The 25826-nt window shown below is 36.7% G+C and overlaps 1 protein-coding gene across 3 annotated transcripts in view; it reads left to right on the top strand.

The window, feature by feature from the left end:
- The window catches only part of IRAG2 (inositol 1,4,5-triphosphate receptor associated 2), a 129345-nt gene that overhangs the window by 89858 nt on the left and 13661 nt on the right, over nt 1-25826 (top strand). For all 3 annotated transcript variants that reach the window (XM_042991966.1, XM_042991964.1, XM_042991965.1), the window contains 8 exons: nt 10672-10718; nt 10821-10885; nt 11043-11150; nt 14161-14231; nt 17116-17173; nt 18967-19030; nt 19355-19382; nt 19641-19781. In XM_042991966.1, the coding sequence (XP_042847900.1) occupies nt 10672-10718; nt 10821-10885; nt 11043-11150; nt 14161-14231; nt 17116-17173; nt 18967-19030; nt 19355-19382; nt 19641-19781 (582 nt within the window). The remainder of the gene's footprint in view (nt 1-10671; nt 10719-10820; nt 10886-11042; nt 11151-14160; nt 14232-17115; nt 17174-18966; nt 19031-19354; nt 19383-19640; nt 19782-25826) is intronic.

Here is a 25826-nt window from a genome sequence, read left to right on the forward strand (position 1 = left end):
TTCTATGGTATATTTTTTTGAAGTATTATGGACACTCTTATAGCCAGTGAGAATCTTATACCACAAAACACAGATGCATGAGAAATGTCAACCTTTCTTGACAAGAAATTTCAATTCAGTCATGTGGGGGCTTTCTACTCCTTCTGTAGTACAAGCTAAAGGATAAATAGACAAAAGGAGATTTTGGTGAAGTATGCTGAATATTTTGTTTGAGAGGCAGGCTGATTTGGGACTTAAAATTTACTAATGACTATAAGTCTTAGGTCTCATTGTCTGTCTAAGAATTGAAGTCAAACCTAGATAATCTTTGAAGTGCTGGTACTTTGTAAAAAGTCACAAAGTAGGGCAGTGCCCAGAGAGTATTCATTGCTGCAGTTAGGTGCTAATGGTACTTTTCTACCAAAAAAAGAATAACACTAAATAACACGTCATTTAGGCAAACTCCCCAGGTTATGGAGATATGTATGGAGTGATCCCTCTGTCTACAGCTGAAACCACGTTCCATAATTTTCTCAGTCAAAAGGAACAGACAGTTCTGTTTCAGGATCTAACAATCCAGTATTCTTCCTTTTTTTAATTGCTTGAGATATAATTCACATATTAAACAACTTATTCAGGTAAATGCTTTTATTAATTTTTTAAATATAATTTATTATCAAGCTAGCTGACATATGGTATATACAGTGTGCTCCTGGTTTCAGGAGTAGATTCCCATGATTCATCGCTTACATACGATATCCAGTGCTTATCCCAACAAGTGCCCTCTTCAATGTCCATCACTCATTTTCCCCTCTCCCCCAGACCCCCCATCCACCTTCCGTTTGTTCTCTGTATTTAAGAGTTTCTTATGATTTGCCTCCCTCTCTGTTTGGAACTATTTTTTCCCCTTCCCTTGCCCCATGGTCTTCTGTTAAGTTTCTCAAATTCCATATATGAGTGAAAACATATGATATTTGTCTTTCTCTGACTGATTTATTTTACTTAGCATAATACCCTCCAGTTCCATCCACATTGTTGCAAATGGCAATATTTCATTCTTTCTCACTGCCAGGTAGTGTTCCATTGTATATATAAACCACATCTTCTTTATCCATTCATCAGTTGATGGACATGTGGGCTCTTACCATAATTTGGCTATTGTTGAAAGTGCTTCTAAAAACATTGGGGTACACATACCCCCCCATGTATCATTTGAAGAAATTCCTAGTAGTACTATTGCTGGGTCATAGGGTAATTCTATTTTTAATTTTTTGAGGAACCTCCACACTGTTTTCCAGAGCGGCTACACGAGTTTGCATTCCCACCAACAGTGCAAGAGGGTTTCTGTTTCTTCACAGCCTTGCCAACATCTGTTTTTTTCTTGAGTTGTTAATTTTAGCCACTCAGATTGGTGTGAGGTGGTATCTCAATGTGGTTTTGATTTGTATTTCTCTGATGATGAGTGATGTTGAGCATCTTTTCATGTGTCTGTTGGCCATCTGGATGTCTTCTTTGGAAGTGTCTGTTCATGTGTTCTGCCCATTTCTTCACTGGATTGCTTTTTAGGTGGTGAGTTTGGTAAGTTCTTTATAGATTCTGGATACTAACCCTTTATCTGATATGCCCTCTGCAAATATCTTTTCCTGTTCCGTCAGTTGCCTTTTCGTTTTGTTGATTGTTTCCTTTGCAATGCAGAAGTTTTTTGTCTTCATGAGGTCCCAATAGTTCATTTTTGCTTTTAATTCCCTTGCCTTGGAGATATGTCAAGTAAGAAATTGCTGCGGCTGAGGTCAGAGAGGTTTTTCCTACTTTCTCCTCTAGGGTTTTGGTGGTTTCCTGTCTCACATTCAGGTCCTTTATCCATTTTAAGTTTACTTTTGTGAATGGTGTAAGACAGTGGTCTAGTTTCATTCTTCTGCATGTTGCTGTCCAGTTCTTCCAGCACCATTTGTTAAAGAGACTTTTTTTGCATTGGATACTCTCTGCTTTTTCAAAGATTAGTTGGCCATACATTTGGGGATCCAATTCCGGGTTCTCTATTCCATTGGTCTGTGTGTCTGTTTTTGTGGCAATACCGTACTGTCTTGATGATTACAGCTTTGTAATACAGGCTAAAGTCCAGGATTGTGATGCCTCCAGCTTTGGTTTTCTTTTTCAACAGTACTTTATCTATTTGGGGTCTTCTGTGGTTCCATACAAATTTTAGGATTGTTTGTTCTACCTCTGAGAAGAATGCCTGTGTAATTTTGATTGGGATTGCACTGAATGTGTAGATTGCTTTGGGTAGTATTGACATTTTAACAATATTTGTTCTTCCAATTCATGAGCATGGAATGTTTTTCCATTTCTTTGTGTCTTCTTCAATTTCTTTTGTAAGTTTTCTATAGTTTTCAGCATACAGATCTTTTACATCTTTGGTTAAGTTTATTTTATGGTATTTTAGGTATTTTATGGTTCTTGGTAGAACAATTAACTGCTTTTAATTAAATTCACAGAATTGCACAACAACCATCAAAATCAATTTTAGAACATTTTGATCATCCCATAAAGAAACCTCATACCCATCAACAGTCTATCCCTTCTTCCCACCAAACCCTCAGTCCTAGGGAATCACTAATCTACTTTCTCTGTATATGCATTTGCCTATTCTGGATATCTCATATATATGGAATAACCTCTTGGGGCCAACTTCTTTCAGCTAGTATGATATTTTCAAGTTTCACCATGTTGTAGCATGTTACAAGTACTTCAATCCTTTTTATAACTGAATAATGTTCCAATGTATGTCTATATCACATTTTATTCATCAGCTGATGAGTGCTTGGGTTGTTTCAATTTTTTACCTATGTAAATAATGCTACTATGAACTTTAGTGTATAAGTTTTTCTGTACCCATATGGTATCCTTTTGGGCATATACCTGGGAGTGGAATTGCTACATCGTATGGTATCTGTAATATTTCAAGGAACTATAAAACAGATTTCCAAAGTCGCTGCACCATTTTATATTCCTGCAAGTAATGCATGAGGATTCCAGTTTCTCTACATCCTTGTCAACATTTGTCTCTTTTTTGATTATAGCCATCTTGGCAGGTGTGACGTAGGTTTTGATGGTTTGGGTATGCATTCTCCTAATGACCAATGGTGTTGAACATCTTTTCTTGTACTTGTTGACCAATGTGCTTCTTCTTTGGAGGTATATCTCCCCAGATCTTTGCCCGTTTAATAAATGGGGTTCTTTTCACTGCTAAGTTATATGACTTGTTCTTATTATTCCTTTTAAGTGTGTGTATCTGACATTTTTCTGTTCCTTAATACCCATCCTATTGAGTAGCTAAGAAAAGGAAAGAAAAAGGAAATGAATCTATTCTGCTATTAGTTAGCAGTTATTGTAAGTTTAATGAAGGAAGTTGAACTTGGAAGCTTACAGGATGTTTGGTTATTAGTAATTTCCCTTTTATCTGGCAGTGATTTTACCAAGAATGGGGAAGAAACAAACATCACTTGTGTACCAGGTACTTTGTAGGAAAGCATTTCCACATGCCATGTTATTAATCTTCTCTGCAACTTTGGTAGGCATTCTCGGCTTTTACAAATGACACAGCTGAAGTTCACAGAGGTTAGTAACTTCCCCAAGATCACTCAACTGGTAACTAGCAAATGTGGGATTCAAATTCTTGTTTGTCCATGTTCAAAAAATAAGCCTTTCTCATGGCTCCTCTTAGAATACTGAATTTAGAACTTTCACTCATAATAATTGATCATAATTACCTTGAAAGTAGTTTTTTGGCTAGTAAATGAGCTTCTTTATTTATCTAAAAGGATCTCCAAATACACTGTCATTAGGCTATGTGACTGAGTTTTGGTTTTTGTTGTTGTTGTTGTTCCCCCCCCCCCCCCCCCCCCGTGGTCTTGATGCCATTAAGAAGCAGGAGCTAACACATCACAATGGAAACTCCTACCCAACATTCCTGGGGAAACGTATAGGTTCCCTGAAGGTTCTCATGATGTATTCTGTGCCATTTCTTCTAGAGTCCCCAGGAAGCAGTCTGTCTGCTGCACTTGGCAGCTGATATCACTAATTCTCGCTGTTCCCTTTCCAGGTTTCTTCTCCCCTGAAGAATCTCTGCAGCCTGTTCACTGCATGATTCACTCTCTCATGAGAGTAAATCCTACCTTCCTACCCCTCAACTCCCCCCACTTCATAAGTAATAGAAAATTCTCCTTAGAAAACAATTTTCTAAGCATTCTCATTAATAAGTACAGGGATTTAGAATGAAATGTGAGATAAAAATTGCCAGAAAATGTAATCTGTGTTTATCCCAGTGACCCATAAATTATGGTATTTTTCTTACGTCTTTGGCTTCAAACTCTAGGATTTTTGTCACTCTTGAGAGCCTTCATAACAAGCAACTTGAACCCACGAGCTGTGAGATCATGACCTGAGCTGAAGTCAGACACTTAACCAACTGAGCCACCCAGGCGCCCCTGAACATCCGTATTCTTAAGAGGATCTATCTGAGTGAGCAAAGGACTCTAATAAGATTATTATCTCAAAAAGAACATCTCATAGTAAATAATTTGGGGCCCAGCTTAAGACATTTTTGGGAAAAATGGAGTTACTCTACTGACCCAGAAAATTCATTTATTTGGAATATTGCAGAAAAAAAAAAGAGAATAAATTATTTCTAAACCTCGCCTTTTAGAGATTCAGACTAAAATATTTATGATATCTGGGATTTGCATCAAAACAATGCAGGGGTAGGTTTAGTGGGTGACAAAACAGAGTGGCCACAGGTTGGTAATAGCTGAATCTGCAGAACGGGTACACAAATTTTACTTATTCTATTCTGTTACTTTTGTATTTATTTAAAATTGTTCTGGTAATGATTTAGAATTATAGCCACATCACATAGGCTTTGGAATCAAGCAGGCCTGGATTTAAGACTGGCTCTATTACTTGTTCGCTGTGTAAACTTAGACAAGTGGCTTAACCTCTCTGAATTTTCTTGACACCCTCCTACCCTCCCACCCTGTGAAACAGAGATACTAGTTTTCAGGGTTCTTTGGAGGATTCAAATACACACATACATGCATTACATGTACGCATATGCATAAAGCAATGGCTATGTTCTGGCCTAACCAGTCCATGGGAACAAACCAAATCAGTTATATTTAAAGAAAAGACAAACCTTAATTCTGTTTCCACACTCGCTGATGAATAGGAAGGCCTTTCTTCTCCATGGGGTCCTGTCTCAACATTTCCAAGAGCCTCTAGGGGTGTATACCAATATCTCCTAATGTCCTTCAGGCCTGACCAACTAGTGAGTCCCAGGGCAGGATGCTTCAATTCCTGAGAGGCTTAGGGGAAAGGAAGCTGGTTTCAGCACTCACATCTCTGCAGGCCTTTTGTTTGTGACCCATAATCCCCACACGCCCTCCATGCTTAACTCTTTGGAGCTCTGTGCCTGATCACCTTAGTGATCTTTACTCCCCGGTCAGCAGAGAGGATTCTCCTTTCTTGTCTCAGTACTTCAGCGCAAGGTCCTTCTACAGTGTTGGGGGGTGGACTACTTGTGATGGGATTGTTAAAATGACCCTCTCTGTGTCAAGGTGCATACAGAGATAAGCCAGTGGGCTGGGAGGCACAGTGGCCAGGAGCCGTCTCCCACTGACTCCAGTACTGTGGCTCCCGTCAGTGGGGGGGCCCCAGCGGTCTGTTTAGCCCGACTTCCTCAACTCTTCCTCACTCTTGGCAGTTTCTCTCCAGGGCCCAGTTGTCTCTCCTTGTAGTCTGTCTTCTTTTTCTTAATCACATGCTCCCACCACGGAGTCTGACCAGCAACCGAAGAGCCAAACTGGGCATGTGCCTAGGTACCTATGTGTGTCCCCACACACTCAGAGAATTAAGGAGCTTCATGAAGATTCCATGACAATGAAATGGATTCTCCTCGGGGCACCTTGGTGGCTCAGTCGGTTAAGCGTCTGACTTCGGCTCGGGTCATGATCTCACAGTTCTTCGTGAGTTCGAGCCCTGCGTCGGGCTCTGGGCTGACAGCTCGGAGCCTGGAGCCTGCTTCAGATTCCGTGTCTCCTTCTCTCTCTGCCCCTTCCCTGCTCATGCTCTGTCTCAAAAATAAATAAACATTAAAAAAAAAAAAGAAAGAAAGAAATGGATTCTCCTCTTTACCTACTTCAGTCTCAGATCTGACCCCACCAAGACACTTTATGATGTATGCAAAGTACCTGTTTCCTAGTGAACACTCAGAAAGCAGCTATAGCTGTCACCCAGAATCAGAATTATCAGCAGTGTGAAGCTCAAAAGATCCCTTCTCATGAGCATTATGTAATGTGTAGAATTGTCAAACCACTATGTTGTCTACCCGAAACTAATAAAACATTGTATGTCAACCATAGGTCAATGAAAAAAAAAAACAAAAACAATACCTTGTCACAATCAGAGGATATGAAGATGAATTTCTCTGTTTTTAATTTGGCTGTTAAAAAAATAGGTCTTTGAGGTCTCCTCCATGTTATTACATGTTTTTGTCTAAGATATACTATCACTAGGAGGAGATGATTTATGAGACAAAGGACAGAGTCAATTTTGAAATATCTCAGAAGATTTTCTGGTCATTGTCTGTCATAACCTTGGAGAATAAATAACATTGCCAGTTGCAAAATTGGAACATGTAGAAGTTGACTGATAACTGTACTATAAATGAACCTCAGATTGGTAGGTGTGTCCTGTAGATCTGAGGGTGTGGTGTCCTTTTAGGTACAAAAAAAAAAAAAAGCTTGTGAGGAAATTTAGTTTTGTTTAGGTTATAGTAGTTGTGATCTTTTGGTATTCGATTTTACATTCTCTTTCCACAACATTGAAACCAACACTGAGTCAAGGACTTTTTTTTTTAAGTTAGAATGAAATAAGCCTATATGTAGACTCTTTTCAGGTTTTTTCCTCAGAAAACCGTATGAATTTATTGGAGTAGTACTGATCATCTAAAATAGATCTAATAGTAAAAATTACATTGGTAACACAAATGGAAGGGTCTCTGGTCATAAAATCTATAGCTAAAGAAACATTTTATCTAAAAGAGCAAAAATAAAGTAATCCTGGGAGATGATCTAGGCCTATTAATTACTCTTACTAATAACCTAAATATTAATAATAATAATAATATCTTATTCTTCATATTTTTCTATCTAAATATTGAGATAATCCTGGTGTGTGTGTGTGTGTGCATGCCTGTGTGCGTGGCCTGCGTTTGCTGACCCAGCCCATGGGAGAATATGTCTCACTTTGTTCCATGAGTACCTGGCTACCCCACCCTCCATTAGACGCTTGCTGTCAAAAGCAAATGGGCTGGACACGGATTTTCATGTAAATGTTATGCAGGTTGCTATTTGAATGACTTGCACAGGAAAAACATTCTTCCTGCTCTATGCTGTCGACATGTGTTAGACTCATTGACTTGAGCCAGTCTTCTACATGTAAGTAAGTCTGTCATCTGAACTTTCTTTTTCTTGCTTTTAGTCAGTTTCTTAACTTGTCTTGGTTTTAAAATATATCCAGAAATTTATCTTTTTCATGATCTGCCAAGTATTTATAGCTGTTTTGTGGAGGTTAGGCTTTCCTGTGGGTCCAGGATGCTGGTTTGAATAGTGGTGCCTTGAAGCTGGGGGAAAAAAGCACAATTGTAGAAAATTTTTGCTGAGTTGTCTGTCATCCCCACTCAATATGCACAGACACCCTGAGGACTTATATTGCCAGTTTCATTAACTAGAAATCTAAATTTGAAAAAAAAATCATTTTTCTAGTCATTCTGTAAGAAGGGAAAAATGCTTGGACCAATTTATGAAAATCTAGGCTTGAGATATGTTTGTTGTCTATTGGGATTTTTCCGATCAGTGAGATATAGAAAGACTAATGAATTGGAAATAATATCCAATCGCTTACCTTGCAACTGCTCCTGAACAATGATGTAGTAATGTGTGGCTGCTAAATGTGACATTTCTCCAAAATTACAGAATTATTATTTAATCCATGAATATTTTACATTTATTAAAAAGCTTCTCTCTAAAATGTTTCACATATAAGGTATTAAAACAGAAGAAGGGCTTACACAGAGCATTACAGCAAATGAGACTCATTTGTAATGGAGGTAAACCGTATTTTGCTGTATTTATTATTTTGAGTTTAAATAATAGACATTTTTTAAAGTTTATAAAAATGATGTGTTTCCTGTTTTCTCATATTGAAAGCCAGCTTAATTAAGTATAAAATACTTAAGTATAAGGTAAAATTTCATACCCCTTAAATTCAGATACATGTATCCACAACCCTACTAGGTATAAGAAGTCTTTTTCTGAAAAAATTAACTTTTTAGTTAGCTCAATATAATTTATTATTATTATTATTATTACATATGTATTATAGCACAGCAGCAAGAGTTTCAAGACATATATAATCAAATTTTTATATGTTATAGGATTTTAAGGGGGTCTGATTTTTAAATTATCAAGGAATGAATCCTTGTTGACTTTTATGAAGTATGATATTCAATAAAACTGAAGGATATTTAATATTTTACTATTTTTATAGCTTCATTTCTTACCTGTATATTGGAATATAGTTAAATAAGCATGTAATAATTGCTAATACAATCTATTAACTATTTTAATGATGGGGATATCATCATTTACCTGTAGGGTATAAGGTACAATTTCTCTTCAAAATGTAATTCAGGGCACCTGGGTGGCTCAGTCAGTTAAGTGCCTGACTCTTGATTTCAGCTCATGTCATGACCTCACAGTTTGGTTGGTGAGATTATGCCTCATATTGGGCTCTGCACTGACACTGCAGAGCCTACCTGGGATTCTCTCTCCTCCCCCTGTCTCTCTGCCCCTCCCTTGCACACGTTCTCATTCTCTCTCTCCCTCTCCCTCTCTCTCTCTCTCTCTCTCTCTCTCTCTCTCTCTCTCAAAAATAAAGACATTTAAAAAAATGTAATTCAAATATGACCCCAGTCTATTTTGTGCATATTACTTTCCTCGGTGCAATGCTGCCTGTAATTTATGGTTTGGTTTAGGCATTTGTCTTCCTGACTGGCCTACAAACTCCTGTGGGACAAGAACTGTAGTTTAGTGTGCCTCCGGCCTCTGTCACTGTTCCTGGGACAAAGTGGGCCTTTGATGAAGGTTGTTGAATTGTATCAAGCTGATGTCATGAGAGGCTTCAGGCACGCATGATCTGACCCAAAGGCATTTAAAGCAGAGACAAAATGAAATAGGGAAGATTGTTCAACATTGATATATAAGAGGATTAGGTATAAATTCTAGCTTTGCAAGTTTGTGGATATTTCTAAACATTTTAGGTGAACGTTGTAAACATTTATGTTTAAATCATCTACCTGTTTAAAACAATAATTGGCAAGTCTGTACCTCACCAACAGCCTGGGTTAGGGTATCTCAGAGACAGTTCTGTTTACAGTAGAGAGGACACTGTATTTCATCCGAACTGGATTTGGAAGCTTACATTACTATTCTGAATACTGCTGGGAAATTACTTGATTCACTGGATTTACTTTCTTTGCCTGAAATAAGTAAATACTTTCTTGCTAAAACCCACTTCATAAGGTTGTTAGATGAATTAAAGGAGACGATATATGAAAAGGGCTTCTGTAAATTTTGGATGCTGTGATTGCATTGCATAACTACATATTCAGCAAACTCTTACTAAATCCTTACCTTTCTGTGACTATAGTCCATATTATCTGGGGTAGACTCTAAATACTGGGTGTGATATACAATATCCCTCCATTGAAACCTGTTGGGTTGTGGCTGTTAATAAGTTCTCTGTTTGATTATAGAATATGTAAGTGTCTTCACCTTTGCATGGTCTGTGCAGGTTTTTGGTATTTTCGAATGGTTTCAGTTTTCAATATTTTATTTCCCACATAAACCAAATAAGAATGAAAATATACTTATCAGAAAAACGTATTATTAAAGAGTAACCCATGTTCCTACTGCATTATTTGAGAGCATGTGAACTAATCAACCCTAATGTCCTCAAGTTCCCCCCAAATTAGGAAATCCTGATCAAGATTAAGAAGTTCAAATAAGACTTTCAGGCATTTGCCCTGACAGGCTGGGACTACAGTTTTGTTAAGCTCTTTTTGAGCGCCGAGTAGTAGGTGGTGACGTCGATGTAATCCCTCAGATCTTTGAGAATGGGATTAAGTTTAAAATGTATGATTTGTCTAGCTAGAAAATAGAAAACCATTTTTAAATCACCAGGTCAAAAGTTTTAGGTTGAATAACATTTCCATAAATAGAAATATTTTATTACGCCCACATAGAATGTTCTGTTTAAAGACAACTTAAGTTCATGAAATAAACTCTATCTGCCCTTTAAGTTTAGAATTTGTTTTGCCCGAGAATTTATCAGGTATTCTTTAAATATTGAACTTGTAAGTATATTTAAAATTGGATTTTTTTTTGCAAGTACAACTTTGAGGAAGTATGTATATCAGCCTGCACTATACCATCCCATTCCCATATCCTCTCAAAAAGAGCAAAGTAAATACGGGTTCGTTTAAAACTCTATGAAAATGTTTGCTTAAAACAACCTCTCTAGAATGGAAAATGTCAAATTGTTAAACTTGTTTTTCCTCCTTTTTTTTGTCTTTAGGAGAATGGTGTTGAATGCTTGTATCCTGAGAGCCTGCCACAGTCCAGGTTTGCCTGTTTGTATATGTGAATTAGAATGCATATTTTGTTAATTTTTAAGGAAATCTTTGGACCTGACACTCCAAAATGTCTTCTCTACTCATTTGACAGGGAATATTCCACACTATCATCTCCTGGACACACTTCATCCACAGAGAGTACTGTGACTTCAAGTGGTGAGTGAACTTGGAAAAGATATAAAAATAGAGTGTTAGTTTTATAACTAGAAGCTTGATTTCTGTGACCTGCTGAGGTGAGTGCAAATGAAAAGAACATAGGCAAATAATTTCTTTTTGCATAGTGTTCATGCTGTTAGTTTCTTCCTGTTGATAGATTCTGGGTCAGAAATTTTGAATATGGCTTCTGGTGACCTTGTCCGTAAGTCACTCTGTGAGAAAGAGGAGGATACAGGATCAGCTTCTTCTATGATAAAGATCACAGGTAAGCTATTGGAGTTGAAATATTCAAATATAGTTTCCATTCTAAAACAGTAAGCAAACCTGTAAGCCACTAGACTAACTATCCTCATAGTTCAGTAATATTTTATTTAAAAAAATGAGGTTATACTCTGGGGAGAAGAAGTCCAAGAGGTGCCATTTTTTCCCCCAATTCTGTAGATAGAGCAAAACTTACAATATATTTTAATAGGGCTTAAATATTTCCTAATGGCAAAGATTGACTGGATACAACTGGGTCTCAACTGTGGCACAGATATAGACTCATCTGCTTAGGAAATTCTCAGAATCCCCATTAGAATCTATTTGGTTAAAAGGAGGGGCCAGTTTGTGATGGTTCACTCAGGGGGCAAAAGAATTAACTATATACTATGTTGGATCCTTTTTTGAGTCTGAAAACAAAGTAGTGATTCTCAAGCATTCCCACTAAACCATCACTGCAGTTAACATTCACGGAAGTCCATAGGCTCCCATTCACCCCAAACGCATCAGTCAAGGAAAATTCATTCTATTGTGTGAACTGGACAGTTCAGATATAGATGCTAAACTAAAGGAGTTGTAAATTGTAGAAATGGAATCTATTCCTTACTTAAACTGAAGAATATCTTCATATTCTACTTCAGACCGAGTAAGAGAAATTTATTTTTATTTTTTAATTTTATTTATTTATTTTTTAATTTTTTTTAATGTTTATTTATTTTTGAGAGAGAGAGAGACAGAGACAGAGCGTGAGCAGGGGAGGGGTAGAGAGAGAGAGGGAGACACAGAATCCGAAGCAGGGTCCAGGCTCTGAGCTGTCAGCTCAGAGCCCAATGCGGGGCTTGAATTCATGAACCGCGAGATCGTGCCCTCAGCTGAAGTCGGACGTTTAAACTGACTGAGCCACCCAGGCACCTCTTTATTTTTTTATTTAAAAACATTTTTTTAGTGTTTATTTTTGAGAGAGAGCGAGACAGAGTGTGAGCAGGGGAGGGACAGAGAGAGATGGAGACATAGAATCTGAAGCAGGCTCCATGCTCTGTGCTGTCAGTACAGAGCCCAACACGGGGCTTGAACCCAGAACCGTAAGATCATGACCTGAGCCAAAGCTGGACGCCCAACTGGCTGAGCCACCCAGGCACCCCCCTGAATAAGAGAAATTTTAATTAGAACTACATCAGTGTACCATTTTTCACTAGTCATGGAGACAAAGATGCAAAAAATTTATTACACTCTGTTGGTTAGACTGTGGGGAAAACTGGAAATCTCATGCATTTCTATAGGGAATGCAAATTATTATAATTAATATAGAAGGGAATTTGCTGATATCTACCAATATGTTAAATGTACATATACTGTGATAAGACAATTTGGTTTCTGGGAATTTATCCTATAGCTCTAAGCACACACATAACTTGTAGAAGTTTCTTTACTGCAGCATTGTCTATAATAACAAAATATTGGAAACAAGTTAACTATCAAAAGAAGCCTAGTTAATATATATTGGCATCTCGATGTAATGGAATACTAATATGAATCCATAAACATATATAAGGAAACTTCCTTAGAAGGATATCAAATAACTATTGTCTCTTTAAAAAAAACAAATATAAAACATTATATATTGTGTGTAAAATTTTGTGGTGAAAAAGGACAAGAAGAACTTTTTATGTATACATAAAATATCTCTGAAAGGCTAGAAAAAAATAACATTGTCTATGCAGATAGAAAGTAGGTTTCTGGCAGGCATGGATGGGAGGGATAATTTTCACCATAACAGTTTACACTTTTAAATTTATGGACCATATGAATCTATTCTCTGTCTTAAAAGTTAATGAAAACATCAGGCACCTGGGTGGCTCAGTCCATTGAGACTCTGACTTTGGCTCAGGTCATGACCTTGTGGTTCATGAGTTTGAGCCCTGCATTGGACTTGCTGCTCTCAGGACATAACCTGTTTCAGATCTTCTGTCCCCCTCTCTCTCTGTCACTCCTTGGTCGTACTCTCTCTCTCCAAAATAAAATAGAGATGAGCACTGGGTGTTATATATAGGGGATGAATCACTGGACTCTACTCCTGAAATCATTATTACACTATATGCTAACTTGGAGATACACACACACACACACACACACACACACACACGTATGTATGTATGTATGTGTGTATATATATATATATATATATATATATATATATATATATATATATATATATTTAAAAAGTAATAAAAACAAAAAATAAAGTAAAAGTTAACAAAAACTTGAAATTTCATTGGAAAAAGATTTTTCATTTTGTTCTTATTTCCATGTAAAATTTAAAAATATAATACATACTTTATTCCTTTTTTAAAAAAGAAACACAACCTATTTATAGCTGCTGACCTTTGTGCCTGCACTGAACTAAATTCAAGACAATGGATCATATAAAGAGGAAAATCATTATCAAGTACATTTCAGTACGAATAAAGTACACAAAAATAAAGGAAATTACAAAAAGAAATGGCATACATTTATAGTGCCTTCATTCCTTAGTTTGATGATTTTCTTTTTTAGAAAGATACCACGTTTTGGAAGAATATCATACTTGGTTATCAGTATTACATATGCAATTTTTAAAAACCGGTTTGTCAAGCTATTAGAAAGCTACTAAGTTACTGGTTGTTCAACCTTCCTTCATCCAGTTTCTATAAGTATATTAGTAATGTGTTTGATTTAAAAAAAAAAAAAAAAAGCAGCCTTAAAAAAGATTTTAAAAACTTACTTGAAGGCCATTCATACAGATATTAATTTCTATTAAGAAATCTTATAGGGCTAGCTTTCTTGGGAACCTTAGCTGCTCTAGACCTGATTTTGAATCAATGGACACGTTTAAAGTTTTATAGTATATAATTTGTCTCACATGTTAAGATTTTTGCCACTTACTAGTCTGCTCACAATTGCCACCCTCACTATTTCTTCCTCTTTCACTTGTTACTGCTCAGGCAACTGTTCAGTGTGTTCCCTTTCTCTCACAGGCAAGAGCCCAGCTCATGACAATACTGCACCCCAAGGCTCTGTGAGTGAGGACAAAACCACATTAAATCTGGTAAGGAAAGACACGCGTGTTGGCAATAAAAGTAATGATATAGTACGATGGTAGAACTGTCCCTTTAAATTTGTAAAATATTCTTAAAAGCACATTTTATCCTTTCAAAATATTAAGTTAATAGAATTTAATCACATCAATGTTTTATTGATTAAGAAGTTGGTGCCCAAGAGTCCCTGTGACTTGTCCAAGGTCACACAATAGAGTTAGAGCTAGGACCTCCTTACTCCACATTGTTTTTTCATTCACTCACTCACTTATTCATCAAAGGTCTACTGGAAACATGTTAAACATCTATCAATAGAGGACTTTTAAGTAAACAAATGTATTAATAAGTAAGGTTAAATAAAACAGTAATATTTACCTTAAAGATCTGTTCTAATTAAGAGAACATGTTCTAATTAAGGGAAGAAACATACAGTTACTCAGTAATATACAATTACGCAGTGTGGTTAGTGATGTAAAAGAAAAATGCTTGGGTTAGGAGGCCAGACAGTGTCATGGAGGAGGTACTTTGTGAATGGTATTGAATGCTATCCAGGAACCTGGAAAACTGCTATACAACATTATTTAAATGTTTACAGAAAAAGTTCTTTTCCTTAAAGAGAAAGTTCATTGCCACTGGTATGAATTTATAATTATTGGAGAGTAACTTGTAGACTATTGATCCAATTCCATGTTTCCTCAAGGGTCTTATTTATGTATTAGTCCCCCTCTGTATTGTATGTATACAGGTATGTACGTATATGTGTGTGTGTGTGTGTGTGTGTGTGTGTGTGTGTGTGTGTGTGTGTACATTGTTTTCTCAGTATATAAACATTGTTTTAGTTAGGCCCATTTTGTTTTAAGAAACAGAGACTTACAAAAGCTAACTCAAGCTGAGAGATGGTTGTGGCATAAATACATTTGAGGCAATAGGGTGGGCAAAAACTTTATAGTATTCTAGTCTGAAGGGAGTGGAATGATGGGATATGTGATTTGAAATCATCCTTTGTAGTGTGAAGTGTATATAGAGTGTAGTGTTGGCTAGCAAACATGCCAAAAGTGGTTGCCCCTTATAAAATAATAGAGGAATATTTGAGTCCTCTAATTTTTCATGGTAGTCTTCTGAGAAAAAGATTTTTTCTCATCTCAAGACAAGATAGAAATAAACTTTAAAATATGGGTTAGAATTAGAAAATGTAGTCATGGAGATGAGGTGCTGGTTAGGATGCCATTGATAATTCAGGCAAGAGATGAGGATAGTATGAATTTGGTGTGGATGGATAAAAGACTAATTTGGGAGAGATTTAAGGGACAGAGTTTATAGGACACGGTGACTGATAACCAGGGTAAGTGTGGGGGGTGCATGGGAAAATGTAGATACTCAGGATTGTGGCTTATCCAACAGAATGAATAGGATTTCATGAGAAGAGGGAGGCAGTAAGAAAGGTAAACTTTAGGGGGGAAAATAAGATTGGTTCAAGTCAAGTTTCAGGTTGATGGGAGACATCAATACTCTGAAAGATTACATATACAGCTGTATATCTATATTCATAAGTTCATTCCTCGGACTTTTAGGGGTAGACACACATTTGTGAGTTACCAGCTTAAAAAAAAAAAAGTATGTGGGTGAGATTTTTCAAGGAGACTTGGAAAGAGCAGGCGGGAAGAGCACACAGAGAATAATGGACTCTTGATGATTCCATTATCTAAGAAAAGAAGGCAATGACAGAAGAAACTCAGAAGGAGCTACTGCAGCAATGGGAGGACATCAGGAGATGAAAACCAAGGAACGAAAAATCTTCAAGGAGGAGGGGATTGTAGATCATTTTAGATGCCACAAAGAGGTCAAGTAAGATAAAGACTGAAAAATTTCCATTGAATTTGGCAATAGAGAGTTCACTGATAACTGGAAGGGGCAGTTTTCTTGGAGTATTGGGTGGAGGGACAGATGGGAGTTGAAAAACTGGAAATTGCAACTATGGACAATTCTTCCCAGAAGAAGCATGGCCATAAGGGAGAGGAGAGAAAGAAGATGCCACAGATGGAAGAGATTAGGGTGTTGAGGGAGGATTCAGAAAACTTAAGAATATTTAAATGTTGATAAGAATGACCCAGAGGTTTACCTTTATTACTGCATTTGTTACATTTTATCAAAGTCCTAGCTTCAATTATCTAAAAATTACATGACATGGTATCAATGGCTCTACCAAGGAAATTTGTCATAGACTTGCTTTTTATGGAAAATTTCTGAGAATGTTGAATAATTGTCACCATAAAAATGATTTTATACCTATTGCTTTCCCATTAGATTTTCCCAGGCAGTATAGTACAACCCTCTAATTAGGGTAAATCTTGTTGTATAGATATGTTTGTAGGATAGCTGGCCAGTGACCTTAAAATGTATTTATACGGAGTAAAAGCCTAACGTAACACAATCCTAGTTGCTATTTTTGCCACCAGTTCCCCAACAGCCTATCTAGAAAGCTACATGTGATAGTCCTAGATCACCCCCACCTCTTCATGCATCCAGTCCTACCTCTCCATCAAGCTCCAGCATGTTTCTCATCTGCAGAGACTTGCCATGCTTCTGAAGCCATGGTGTCTCCCTATCTTTGTAGAGCACTTATTTATTCGCTTCTCATTTATTTGACAATCAAACCTAGTGGTTGCCTTGTGGTAATTTGTATCACTATTCATCTATTTCTGTCTTGTGTACCTCAACTACATTGGAAAACCCCTTAGAGCTAGTCCTGTTTTATTCTTAACCCCTAGTTCAGTTCTTTGAATATCACAGTGTTTTTGATAGAGTAGGGTTAGGAGAGGACAGGAAGTTGGGAAATGATTGGTTATGAAGGATTTCCACTCTATGTACAGCAATAAAATCTCTTTATGATTTTAGGAAGCTAAAGAGGAACCAAAAACAATAGATGAGCATAGAAAAGAATGTGCCGCAGGAGGTAAGGAATGTTCTCTCCCAAACCCCATGTGAACTTTTGTTCCTTGCTTATATTTTTATGGGTGAAATCTTTCTGAGTAAAGATGTGCCTACAATTCTGCATCTCTAGATAAAATCAGCCAATAAAACTGACTCTTGCTTCATTTTGTATCATTTTTGTAAAGCCACATTTATGTTACATTAACTATTAAGCTCCAGAGGACTTGTAATAGCTTCTACACTATTGTGAACAAAGAACCATGCCAGTGTTGGTAGTAAATTCTAAGCTCCACTTTGAGATTTTTTTTATTATCCCATCCAACAGTGAATGAGACTAAGTATTTAAAAATAAGTGCTAATATGCTTTGCTCCCCCTTTCACCTCCATTAGGATAGATTTGAAGCTTTGAAGTCAAGCAGACTCTACACTGGGTCATTCTCTGACTAGCAGATTTGGAAGAATATTTAACCTGAGTGTCAATTTCCTCATCTGTAAAATGGAAATGATGAGAAAAAAAATTAATCTTTATTGAGAATTCATGTGCAGAGTTTTATTTAGTTCCCCCAAATATTCACTTGTATTAGATAGGTAAATTGCAATTCAGTTTCCTAGCCTGTAGACTTTGGATGGTACAGTACCTAGCACAGGTTTGCTCCGAGGATTGAATAAGTTAGGTATAAAACAGGTGGAAAACGCTTGGCAAAGTTCTCATAAAAGCTGCTATAGAAAAATAAGGGCACCTGGGTGGCTCAGTTGGTTAATCTTCTGACTTTTTTTAAAGTTTTTTTTCAACGTTTTATTCATTCATTCATTCATTCATTCATTCATTAGACAGAGAGAGTGAGAGAGAAAGCAAGCAGCAGAGGGGCAGAAAGAGGGAGACACAGAATCTGAAACAGGCCCCAGGCTCTGAGCTATCAGCACAGAGCCCAACACAGGGCTTGAACCCATGAACTGTGAGATCATGACCTGAGTCAAAGTCAGACACTTAACCAACTGAGCCACCCAGGCACCCCAAGCATCTGGCTGTTGATCTCAGCTTAGGTCTTGATCTCAGGGTCATGAATTCAAGCCTTGTGTTGGGCTTTGTACTGGGCATGCCTAGAGTCTACTAAAAAACAAACAAACAAAAAAAAAAAAAACGTAAAATAATATCATCCTTACTTTATACACGTTTGATGAAGTTGTGACTTGTTCCGGGTCACAGAGCTATAAAGGTCAAAGCTGGAACTTAAACCAGGTTTTTTCCATCTCTAATACTCTTCATAACTAATATATCCTTTTTGCGAAGTCATGAAGAGTATCATTATATGTAAAGAGCGTTGTTTTGGGACTGGCACATAGTAAACTTGTGACAGATGGTTGATACCATGTTTATTGTTGCTGTTTATTATTATTATTATTATTATTATTATTATTATTATTATTATTATGCTATTATACCACTACTATTACTTCAATGACTACTCCTGCTGCTGTTAAAGCCTTGATCTGAAGAAGGACCAAGGTGCCAGAGGAAGGTGTGCATTTAGCCATGGGATCGAGTCAAACGTTCAAATGCAAAGAGAGCAATTGGACTCTGAGACCTCTTCAGGTTTCAGACTATTCACACGATGATGTGTGAGCCAATGATTTTAATGTCATTGTGATCCCAATAGCATAACATAACATTATCTTATATTTAAGAAACTGCATTATTTGCTGGCTGTTATTTCAGCTATACGTCAATGAAATGCCTGTAGTGGAGAGGGGACGTTTGATTGTGTCTTCCACTAAGCCTTTATAACCCAATAATATTTTATTGTCTTTTAATAGTTGCTGCTGTTTCCTCTCTCCCTGTAACCACTGTGAAATCGGTTAACTTTAAACAAAGTGACAAGTAAGTTCTTCTTCATATGGCATGCTCACATTTTTTGCTTCTCTATTGAATTACGTTTGAACACTTTTTTTTTTTTAATTTTTTTTTTTAACATTTTATTTATTTTTGAGACAGGGAGAGACAGAGCATGAACAGGGGAGGGTCAGAGAGAGGGAGACACAGAATCTGAAACAGGCTCCAGGCTCTGAGCTGTCAGCACAGAGCCCGACGCGGGGCTCAAACTCACAGACCATGAGATGGTGACCTGAGCCAAAGTCGGCCACTTAACCAACTGAGCCACCCAGGCGCCCCTGAACACTTTTTTTTTTTTTTCTTATCCTACAGCACTTCTGCTAATGAGAAGGAGGTGGAGGTGAGTTTTGTCCCTTTAAGTTAAAAAAAAAATGTTTCTGACTCCCTTGTCTATTGTCACTTCATACAGTCTATGACAAGCTGTCATACATTTGGTGTCTGGTTACCTTGGCAGTGACTAAGTGCAGGTAAAGCCGATGTATGCCAGCATTATGTTGCTGGGAGGAGAAAGTAATGACTCAGCATAATCCAGTATTAAGTTGAAATATTTCACTACAACCAATTTTCTCCCCTCACCTTCACATTATTTTGACAATAGGCTGAATTTCTCAGATTATCTTTGGGATTTAAGTGTGACTGGTTCACCTTGGAGAAAAGAGTAAAGCTTGAAGAAAGATCACGAGACTTGGCAGAAGAAAATTTGAAGAAAGAAATCACTAACTGTTTAAAGCTGTTAGAGGTGAGAACCCTAACATTTGGGGACTACACATCTGGTCATATTGTTAATAATGTTTTCAAAATTACATAGGAGTTTACTTTTATGACTAAAACCAATACCAGGCACCAAGCCCTGCCTGACTCAGATGTGAATTAGAGGAAGTAAGAATTCAGGATCAGGCTAAAATAAAAGATTGCTAATAGAGTATGAGCAATAAAAAAAAATGCCTCTTAAAATCATTGTGGGTCACCTGCCTTCTCTCCAAATGTTCACATAGGTTTCAGGCAGAAGAATCATCATGCAGGAAACTGAGCAATAGGAGATAATATCAATTTTAAGCTTCAAAGAAGAGAATCAAAAGTCTATTTCCATTTAATTAACTGAAAAAAAGAATGGTGACTGATTTTAGTCTTGTCAGATGATGGGCAAGCCCTGTGTAGGTAGACAGGTAACAACTACTACTATTTTTCCATTTTGTGAAATAACCATAAATATAGAGATGGGTTGGAAAATTAAGAAGGTTATTTTTGGAAAAAGAAAAATAAAAATTTAGAAACCATATTCTGTTTTTTTTTATTGTAGTAAAAAAACATACCATCAAAATTGCCTTATCAACCATTTTAAGTATACAGTTCAGTAGTGTTAAGTATGTCACACGGTTGCAAAGCAGATCTCCAGAACTTTCCCATCTTGCATACTGAAACTCTGTACCCATTAAACAACCCCGCTTTTCCCCTCCTCTCAGCCCCTGGTAACCACCATTTTACTTTCTGTTTCTATGAATTTGACTACCTCAGATACCTCATCTGAGTAAAATCATATAGTGTTTGTCTTCTTGTATCTGACTTATTTCACTTAGTATAATGTTTTCAAACTTTATCCATGTTTTAGCTTGTGACAGGATTTCCTTCCTTTTTAAGGCTGAATAAGTATTCCATTATATGCGTATCCTGCATTTTGTTTGCCCATTCATTTATCAATAGACATTTGAGTTGCTTCCATCTTTGGCTAGTGTGAATATTGCTGCTCTGATCATGGGTGTGCAAATACCTCTTTGGCACCCTGCTTTCAGTTCTTTTAGAAATCTACCCAGAGTGGGAATAGGAGTTCCATTTCAAAGTTTGTGAGGAACCATCATATTGTTTTGCTTAGTGGTCGCACCATTTCACAATCCTATTAATAGCGCACCAGGGTTCCAATTTCTCCACATGAGGGCCAACATGGTATTTTCTGCTTTTTCGATAGTAGCCATACTAATGGGTGCAAGATGCAATCTTATTGTGGTTTGCTTTGCATTCCTCTGATGGTTTGTATTATTGAGCATCTTTTCATACATCTCTTTGTTGGCCATTTGCATACCATCTCTGGAAAAATGGCTATTCAAGTCCTTTGACAATTTTGTAATAAGATGTATGGTTTTTTTTCTCCTACTCCATAGGTTTCCTTTTCATTTTGTTGATTATGTTCTTTGATGCACAGAAGTGTTTAAACTTGATATAGCAGTATTTGTCTATTTTTGCTTTTGTTGCTTGTGCTTTTGGTGTCATATCCAAGAAATCATTGTCAAATCCAATGTCATGAAGATTCTCCCCTGTTTTCTTCTGAAGTTACATAGTTTTGGGTCTTAAATTTAAATCTTTAATGCATTTTTTTTTTTAGTTTATGTTGAGAGAGAGAGAGAGAGAGAGTGTGAGCCCAGAAGGGGCAGAGAGAGAGGCAGAGAGAAAGAATTCTAAGCTGGCTCCACACCATCAGCACAGAGCCCAATGTGGGGCTCAAACTTACAAACCATGAGATCATGACCTGAGCTGAAGTCGGAGGCTTAGCCTACTGAGCCACCCAGGTGCCCCTTTAATCCATTTTTTTTTAGTGTTTGTTTGTTTGTTTGTTTGTTTATTTTGAGAGAGGGAGGGAGAGAGAGAGAGAGAGAGAGAATATGAATATGAACATGATCAGGGGAGAGGCAGAGAGAGAAGAAGAGAGAGAATCCCAGGCAGGCTCCACACTGTCAGCACAGAAGCCAATGCAGAGCTTGATCCCACAAACTGTGAGATCGTGACCTGAGCCAAAATCAAGAGTCTGATGCTTAACCAACTGAGCCACTCAGGTGCCCCTATTCAATCCATTTTGAGTTTACTTTTGTATATAGTGTAAGATAAGAGTCCAGTTTCACTTTTTTTGATATGGATATTAAATGTGGACATCGATATGGGTACGGATATGGATATTGTTGGTTTGCAAGATCCTCAGGAGCTTCGTGGACATAATCTGAAACTAGCCCTCATATTCAGAGGGCAGGGAGAAACTGAAGGAAAAGGCAGGTCGCTCCAAGTTGGTAGATGGAAGGTTTAATAAGCAAAGAAATTTACATATGCGCTTGTCTTTGGTGGCTACAAGACAAGTAGATCTCTGCAGCCACCCACCAAATCTATTAAGTTTATATAGAGGCTTTACTGGGTTGTTATATATACCATCCAAATGATCTCAGCACTACATCATTATTTCAAGGCAGTGTTCTTGGGGCAGCTTCTCAGAGTGGGGAAGCCATATTTCAAGGACAGGAAGGGGGTGAATAACCTCTGATTACCTGGATCCAGCTGATAGATCAACTGGTGGTCATATCTTCTTGATGACCTCCATGAAAAGATATCCAGTTTTTCCACTGGGTCTTGGCATCCTTGTTGTTTTTTGTCTTTATTCCAGTACCATATTATAGCTTTGTAGTATGTTTTGAAATCAGAAAGTGTCCTTCAGCTCTTTCTTTTTCAAAATTGTTTTGGCTATTAGGGGTCCTTTGAGATTCCATATCAGTTTAAGGATGAATTTTTCTATTTATGCAAAAAAAAAATACCACTGGGATTTTGATAGGGATTGCATTGAATCTGTAGGCAGATTTCAGTAGAATGGACATCTTAAGAAAATCGTCTTCCAATCCATGAACACAGGATGTCTTTCCTTTTATTTGTGTCTTCTTTAATTTCAGCAATGTTTGTAGTTTTTAGAGTACAAGTCTTTTACCTCCTTTGTTAGGTTTATTCATAAGTACTTTATTTTTTATGATGGTATTATAAGTGGAACTTTCTTAATTTTCTTTTTGGGTTCATCATTAGTGTATGTGAATGCCATTGATGTTTGTACGTTGATTTTGTATCCTGTATCTTTTCGAATTTGTTTATTAGTTATAACAATCTAGGGGTTTCTATATATAAGATCATGTCATATATGAACAGAGATTAATTTACTTCTTCCTTTCCAGTGTGGATTTCTAATGTATTACTTGCCTAACTGCTCTGACTAGGACTTCCAGTACTAGGTTGCATAGAAGTGGTAGGGTGTGCACATCCTTGCCTTGTTCCATATCTTAGAGGAAAATTTTGATCCTTTCACCATTGTGTATGATGTTAGCTGTGGGCTTGTTATATATGACCTTTATTAGGTTGACATAGTTTTTTGTCTGTTTCTAGTTTTCTGAATATTTTTATCAAGGGTGTTGAATCCTGTCAAATGCTTTTCTGCATCAATTTAGGTGGTCATTGTGGGTTTTTATCCTTTAATCTGTTAATGTGGTGTATCACACCGGATTGATTTTCATATGCTGAGCCATCCTTGCATTAAATGAATAAATCTCACTTGGTCATGGTTTATAATACTTTTAATGTGCTATTGAAATTGGTTTGCTAGTATTTTGTTGAGGATTTTTACATCAACATTCATAAAGGCCAGTAGGCTGTAATTTTCTTGTGGTCTTTGGCTTTGATATTAGAGTAATAGTGGGCCTCAAAGAATGAGCTTGGAAATGTTTGCTCCTCTTCAGGTTTTTGGAAGACTTTTAGACGGATTGTTTATTTTTTTAAATATTTATTGTACTTATTTTATGAACAATTTTATTAAGTTTTCATTTCCCACAAGGGCATTTTTTGGCTTAAAACAAACAAAACTCTGATATAGGCATTAAGACACAAGCAAGTTGAACACACTTGACATGCCCCCAGGTTATCTACCTATATAAAAATTTGAATAAATTTGCCATAAAGCCATAATGAGACAAATAACCAGTGTTTCTAAATATTTTATAGCCTATTACTAAGAACTAAATGAACTCCCATATAGAAACAAATCCTTTGAACTACTAGCGATTTAAAATTTAGTTTTAATAAGAAAACATAAAAAATACATATTGTTTATTGAACCCCTACCACCTGCCCAGGTCTAAATTAGGCTTTTTTACATTTGTTATAAAATGTAACACGACCACATGTGGAATAGGTATTATTATTCCCATTTTGTAGATGAGAAACAGTCACTTAGTATTAATGGCTAATTTATCCAAAAGCCTACGAGTAATAACATGTGACAAACCATTCAAACCCTGATGTGTTTCCATCACCATCTTTTGCTCTTGGCCCTGTCTACCTAAGTACAGTGAACGTATTTTCCTAGATTGGCATTCTCTGAATCATTCATATCATTTGATGTAGCATCAAACTAGAATAAGAAAATAGTATTGTTTACAAGGAAAAAAATACAGGGAATTGATTACAGGGAAAAAATCAACGCAATAAATGTGAACAAAAAGAAATAGATGTAAATGGTGAAAAGTTGAATTAAACTTGGAAACTTATTTCAACTTCAAAACTAAGCAGTGGTGGTATGAACCGAGACTTTTTTACTTATAATAGTTGAATAGGCTGATGGCTTATTTTATTGTGCAGAAATGTTCTAATTTTTCTCCTGAAGCTGGAAATGCCTATTTACCAGAATGAGAAAAATACAGTTATATAAACTGCAGTGGTAAATTATACATGTTCAATTAATCCACAAGTACAGCCCTGGGTTTGCTTAAAGTTCTTTTTTTTTTTTTTTTTAATAATAAGTGTATTCGACTCCCCATCATTTATTTCACTCATCCCCCTACCCACCTCCCTTTTGGTAACCATAAGTTTGTTAACAGTTTCTCTCTCTGTCTCTTCTTTTTCCTTTGCTTATTTGTTTCTTAAATTCTACATATGGGTGAGATCATATGGTATTTGTCTTTCTCTGACTGACTTATTTCACTTAGCATTATACTCTCTAACTCTATCCATGTTGTTGCAAATAAGATTTCATCTTTTATGGCTGAATAATATTCCATAGAATATACATAGCACATCTTCTTTATCCGTTCATCTATCATTAGACACTTGGGCTGCTTCTATAGTTTGGCTACTGTAAATGCTGCAATAAACATAGGGGCACATGGATCCTAATTCAAAATTAGTGTGTTTGTATTTTTGGGATAAATACCCAGTAATGCAATTTCAGGTTGTAGGGTAGTTATATTTTTAATTTTTTGAGGAGCCTCCATACTGTTTTGCATAGTGGCTGTAGTAGTTTGCATTCCCACCAGTAGTGCATGAGGGTTCCTTTTTCTCCACATCCTTGCCAACACTTGTAGAAAAATGGTTTTAATCTTCTTTCCATGTTTTGTAGAATTCTCCAATGAAGCCAACCATTACTGGACTTTGTTGGGGGACTTTGTTTGTTCAATCTCTGTACTAGCTATTGTTCTATTCAAAATTTCTATTTCTTCATGATTCAATTTTGGTAAAACCATATTTTGTTTGGCTGACAACTAACATCTGCTCTTCCTTTCCCAAATGAATGTGGTTATTTAAACTACAATAGGAAACTATGTGTCTGACAATGGCCACTACAGTTGGTTAGCAACTCTCCAGCTGCAACTCACACATTTGTTTCTGTTTCAGAAGTGGCTGACATTTATTTAGCATCTACTGTGTGAAAAGCAATTTGCATATATTACCACTCATGTCCCAGTATTCCTGGAACGGGATTCCCATAGTTGTCTCCATCTGGCAGATGAAGAAAGAACAAACAGAAATGTTTACATAATATTTTTAGGATTACAATGCAATATATAGTCAGTGATGCCTTATAATTTTATTGACACAACTTTTCCTTTTTTAATGATATACAAAATTTATGGTGTTTTAGATTTGGGCAAGTCTTAGAAATTCACTCATGGAAACACAGCTAATAAGCAGTGGCTTGTTTGTTTCCAAATCTGTC

Source organism: Panthera tigris, chromosome B4 (assembly GCF_018350195.1).
Source record: "Panthera tigris isolate Pti1 chromosome B4, P.tigris_Pti1_mat1.1, whole genome shotgun sequence".
In the NCBI taxonomy this organism is placed as follows: domain Eukaryota; kingdom Metazoa; phylum Chordata; class Mammalia; order Carnivora; family Felidae; genus Panthera; species Panthera tigris.